This window comes from Myotis lucifugus, unplaced genomic scaffold (assembly GCF_000147115.1).
Source record: "Myotis lucifugus unplaced genomic scaffold, Myoluc2.0 scaffold_23, whole genome shotgun sequence".
NCBI lineage: Eukaryota > Metazoa > Chordata > Mammalia > Chiroptera > Vespertilionidae > Myotis > Myotis lucifugus.
The window spans coordinates 2874275-2879876 of NW_005871071.1; the positions used below are offsets into that span (position 1 = coordinate 2874275).

A 5602-nucleotide genomic window follows, 5' to 3' on the forward strand; every position below is an offset into this window, starting at 1 on the left:
GGAAGGGAGAGGGATAGAGAGCCAGAAACATCGATGAGAGAGAAACATCGATCAGCTGCCTCCTGCATGCCTGCCACTGGGGATGTGCCCGCAACCAAGGTACATGCCCCTGACCGGAATCAAACCCGGGACCCCTGAGTCCGAAGGCCGACGCTCTATCCACTGAGCCAAACCGGTTCTGGCTTAACAAGTGTTTTTGAGATCTAATTTGATGAATGTTAACAAAGAGGTTTTGGTAACCAGGTAATGTGGTCTTCCTTGTTTGCTGTCACCAGAGGTGTGGAAGAGTTACCTCTTGGGAAGATTACACAGTTCTTTCTTCTAGCACTCTTATTCCAGGCAACTCAAGATGTCTAAGTCATCTTTTTGTTTGTTTTTTGTTTGTATGTTTGGTTAATCCTCACCCGAGGATATTTTTCCATTAATCTTTTAGAGAGAGTAGAAGAGAGAGGGAAAGACAGAGAAACATCGATGTGAGAGAAACACATCGATTGGTTGACTCCTGCACACTTCCTGACCAGGGCCCCAGCCAGGCTGGAGAGGAGCCTGCAACCAAGGTACGTGCTCTTGATAGGAATCAAACCTGGGACCCTTTGGTCTGCAGGCCGATGCTCCATCCACTGAGTCAACCAGCTAAGGCTCTAAGTCATCTTTATTATCAAGGTGAGCTGTAAGGTATGGTGAAGAGTGATTTTAGATATTCTTGTTCCAAGTCTCTATGGACATGCTAATAGTAATATTGAGAAACAGTACAGCATTTTGACTCTGTAGCCTGACTGCCAGGGTTCTTATTCCAGGTCTACTATATACTAGCTGTGCCGTCCTTGACAAGTGACTTAATCTCTCTGTGCATCAGTTTCCTCAGCTACAAAGTGAGAATAATACTTATTCCATGGAGTTGTTTGAAGGATTAAACAGATGAATATATATAAAGCACCACTGACAACAGTGGTACATTATAAGTTATCTGTAAGTGTTAACTTTTTTTTAATCCTCACCCAAGGACATGTTTAGAGAGAGGATGGGGAGACAGAGAAAGAGAATAACGGTGAGAGGGTGAGAGAGAGAAACATCGATGTAAGAGAAAAACATAGATCAATTGCCTCCTATACACGTGCTGACCGGATATGGAACCCACAACCTAGGCATGTGCACTAATGGGGAATTGAACTGGCAACCTTTTGGTGCATAGGACAACGCTCAACCAACTGAGCCACAATGACAGGGCCATGTAAGTCTTTACTTTTAAAATCAGGAATAGAAAGTTTAAAATATAGTAAGGAATGTGATCAACATTCACTTTTAAGTATATTGAATCAATTAATGAACAACTAAATGACCTACAGCATATTCTTTCTCATTTTTATTGGGAGTACGTATGGAGTGAAAAGCAATGAAGGTTTTCTTCTCTTAGGGAGTAAGCAGTGAACAAAAATATATTATAAAAACAGAAACTTCTCAGATTTGACAGTTTTGCTGAGAAAAAAAATACAAACTGTTTATTACATGATTTTTGTGACTATTTGCAGCTTTGTCCTCCATAATTTCTGAAGTTTATTTTGTTTAAAAATTTACCTGTCATTGTTAATACAATAAGTTTATTATTAGAGATATTATTGTATAGAGTCAGCTTACACATAGATACCATCCACTCACTTTTATAAACTTAAACTTTAAGCCAGTAATACAAAGATCACTAGTTTGGGGAGACAGCTGGCACAGGAATTATGTGTATTTGAAATCCTAAATACCTGATGTTGAGTGCTTTCTGAATTTAATATTTATTAAGTACACAGATTGACCTAGGTGCTGAGCATCAAAAGAGGACACTTTCTGCCTTGCATTCTAAAAAGGATACGAATTCCGTCAAGCATTTGGCAATGCTTGATGACTGAAACAAAAAGTCATCAAGCATTGCCAAATGGTTGACAGGATTCGTATAATACTATATTCACATATTCATAATATTTTCATTCCATGGTAGAGCCAATCATTACATAAGTATGTGTTTCGGGTCAAGACAAAGCTATTAGCTAAGATGTTCACATCCATAGTGTAAATGATACAATAACCTGACATTATATCCCAAATTTCTGTGCCATTATGAAAAACTGATATTTGAATGTCCATTGAGTGTGTTGACACTGCTGAATAGTAGATATTTTAATAGGATGTTAAATACTATAGAAACTGGAGTGAAGTGAGCTTATAGTATAGCTTTGTCTAAAGGAAAGCAACTGAGAATTAGTATTTGACTGCCCACTGTGTGCCAAGCAGTGTGTTAGGCACTTAGTTCATTCAGGCTGTTAAACCAGTAACAGAACTAGAGACCCGGTGCACGAAATTTGTGCACAGATAGGATCCCTAGGCCTGGCCAGTGATCAGGGCCAATCGGGGCCTTCCAGCTGCTGGCCAGGGCCTTCCTTCATTCCACACAGCCCCCTGGTGGTCAGCGCACGTCATAGCGAGCGATCGGACTCCCAGTCGAATTCCAGAGGGGACACTTTGTATATTACCCTTTTATATATATAGATATCATAGACTGGGTGGTTTGTAAACAACAGAAATTGTATTTATCACAATTCTGGAGGCTAGGAAGTCCAAGATCAAGGTGCCAGCAGATTTGGTGTCTGGTGAGGATCCACTTCCTGGTTCATAGATGGCGCCTTCTCCCTGTGTCCTAATATGGGCAAGGGGTCATTTAATCAGAATAAGATACATACTTAAACCAATCCATACATGTATTAGAATATGTACTTATTTGGAATGATGATAAAGTAAGTTTGTTTAAAGGAAAATATTAATTATAAAATAACTTTATAATTAATATTTAGGTTGAGTGTCATCCTGTGCACTGAGAGGTCTCGGGTTTGATTCCTGGTCAGGGCACATGCCCAGGTTGTGGGCTCCATCCCTAGTAAGGAGCATGTTGATTGCTGTTTTCTTTCTCTGCCTCTCCCATCCTCTCTCTTGGAAAAAAAATCAATAAAAACATTTTTAAAATAAAATTAAAACAATACAGTCATGGTACTTATGAGAAGTTAGTATCACAAACCATTATTATAAGTAAAGTAAAGTTAAAAATGAAAATTTAAAATATATAAAAGACATGCTGCTATCTATAATACAGAATAATGCTTTCATTCCCTTTGAAGGACTTGGGGGCCAAAATAGATTGAGTCTTCTCCACCTTCCCCACCCTAAATATATGTTTTTATTATTATTAATTTTAGAGAGTGAGGAAGGGAGAGACAGAGAAAGAAATATCCATGTGAGGGAGAAACATCGATTGGCTGCCTTGCATACTCAACGGTCCAAGCAACTGAGCTACCTGGCCAGGGCAGGATTGAGTCTTTAAAAGGAGGAATAAAGCCCTAGTTGTCTTGGTTTAGTTAGCGTGTTGGCCCAGGGACTGACTAAAGGGCTTCAGGTTTGATTCTGGTCAAGGGCATGTACCTCAGTTTCAGGTTCGATCCCTGGCCCTGGTTGGGGCATATGTAGGAGGCAACCAATCAATGTGTCTCTCTCACATTTATGTTTGTCTCTCTCTGCCTCTCCCCTTCCCTTCTACTCTCTCTCTCTCTAAAAAGTCAATGAAAAAATATCCTTGTGTGAGGAGTAACAAAAAAATAAATAAATAAAAGGAGGAATAAAGATATTATAATTAGACCTAAGAAAATAAAAGGCATAAAATAAATAATCCACAGTTTATAAAAAAAAAACACAAAAATAAAAAGTTATTCTATACCTAGAAATGATTTCATTTAAAATATCTTTAATTTGTGGAATCTTTAGATGGGAAATAATTACTTCATTTAATAGAGTAGACTCTTCTGTAAGACTATGAGAAGAAATACAACTTCAGCTTCCAGCTCTGTATAAGTTTGAAGGGTGAAAAGAGAGGTTAGAGTATTATTTTGCTTACTTGAGATTGATTGTCATAATGTAGGATGATAATATGTAGACAGATAAAAGTTCTTAAGATGAAAGAGGCTTCTTGTTCCATTCTGACATACTTTCCCACTCTGTTCCCCGTGTGCATTCAGAGGGCAGTAGGCAGGTAGGAGTGAGGAGATGAGATGAAGAAATTTAATTATCTATACTAATAAAAGGGTAATATGCTAATTAGACTGGGTCGACCAGACATCTTCCGGACATCCGACTTCCTTCTAGACAAAGTCACGGTGGCAGGGGCCGAGGCAGAGGTGGTTAGGGGCGATCAGGCCAGCAGGGGAGCAGTTAGGGAGCAGCCAGGCTGGCAGGGGAGCAGTTAGGGAGCGACCAGGTTGGCAGGGGGTCAGTTAGGGGGCTACCATGCCAGCAGGGGACCAGTTAGGGGGTGATCAGGCAGGCAAGCAGAGGCAGTTAGGGGCAATCAGGCAGGCAGGCAGAGGCAGTTAGGGGCAATCAGGCAGGCAGGCATGTAAGTAGGTAGGAGGTAGCAGTCCCGGATTGCGAGAGGGATATCTGACTGCCGGTTTAGGCCCCATCCCACAGGAGCCTAAACCGGTAGTTGGACATCCCCTGAGGGGTCCCGCATTGGAGAGGGTGCAGGCCCAGCTGAGGGACCCACCCCCTGGTGCCCAAATTTCGTGCACCGGGCCTCTAGTCTATATATATAAAAGCCTAAGCAACTGTCCGACTGACCGTTCAACTGGTAGCTATGACATGCACTGACCACCAGGGGGCAGACGCTCAAAGCACAGGCATGGAAATGTGGAACAGACTGATGAATCTCAGAGGGAATGGGGGAGGGGGGAGGACAGGAAGAAATTAACCAAAGATCTTATATGCATACTAGAGGCCCAGTGCCAGTGGGGTCTCTCGACCTGGCCTGCAGGGATCGGCCCGAAACCGGCTCTCCAATATCCCTTGAGGGGTCCCAGATTGTGAGAAAGTGCAGGCCAGGCCGAGGGACTCCACTGGTGCACAAATCCATGCACTGGGCCTCTAGTTAATAAATAAAAGGATCAGAGTAGCCAGTGTTACAATAAGCTTTAGCAGTTCCCCTTTTCTTGGTTCTGTGCCCCACAACTCTCTACTTCAGGCTGAATTGTCATTGTTTACCTTGCAAAGTTAGCACCAGCAGGTATATAGAGCAGACAGGAAGAAAGAGGCTTTGGTACCAAAAGTTAGGATAACCTAAATAACTGGTTCTATAACCACTACTTTCCCTTCCTTGGATTCTGACCTTTCACTTCATTTTTAAAGAGTGAGAATTATAGAAATTCTTGGTAGTCTATGTTCTAATTAGCCCTGATGAATATGAATCTGATCTATCATCACTGATTATGTCATGGAGAAGAACCACCAGTATTACAGATAGCAGCAGGAAGGATGTAGTGAGGCCAAGAGTCCAAGCCATTGGAAGTGTTAGCCGGTTCCCAACTTAACAGTAGTTTGACTTTCAATTTTTCAGCTTCATAATGCTGTGGAAGCATTATGAAAACATAATTTGAATTTTGATTTTTGATCTTTTCCTGGGCTATCAATTTTGATCTTTTCATGATGTTGGGCAGTGGCAGTGGCAAAAATGTTCAGTAACAGCAGCCACAGGGAGATAGCACAGTACATACGTAAATCTAGACAGGGTGAATGCACT

General features: G+C 41.4%; 1 protein-coding gene across 1 annotated transcript in view; it reads left to right on the plus strand.

Annotated features, from left to right (window-relative positions):
* Positions 1-520: 520 nt before the first annotated feature.
* Positions 521-5602, plus strand: part of PYGO1 (pygopus family PHD finger 1) — a gene marked incomplete at its 5' end in the record, with an annotated part of 12840 nt that continues 7758 nt past the window's right edge. Inside the window, one exon of the mRNA XM_023751620.1 lies at positions 521-557. Within this exon, the coding sequence (XP_023607388.1) occupies positions 521-557 (37 nt within the window). The remainder of the gene's footprint in view (positions 558-5602) is intronic.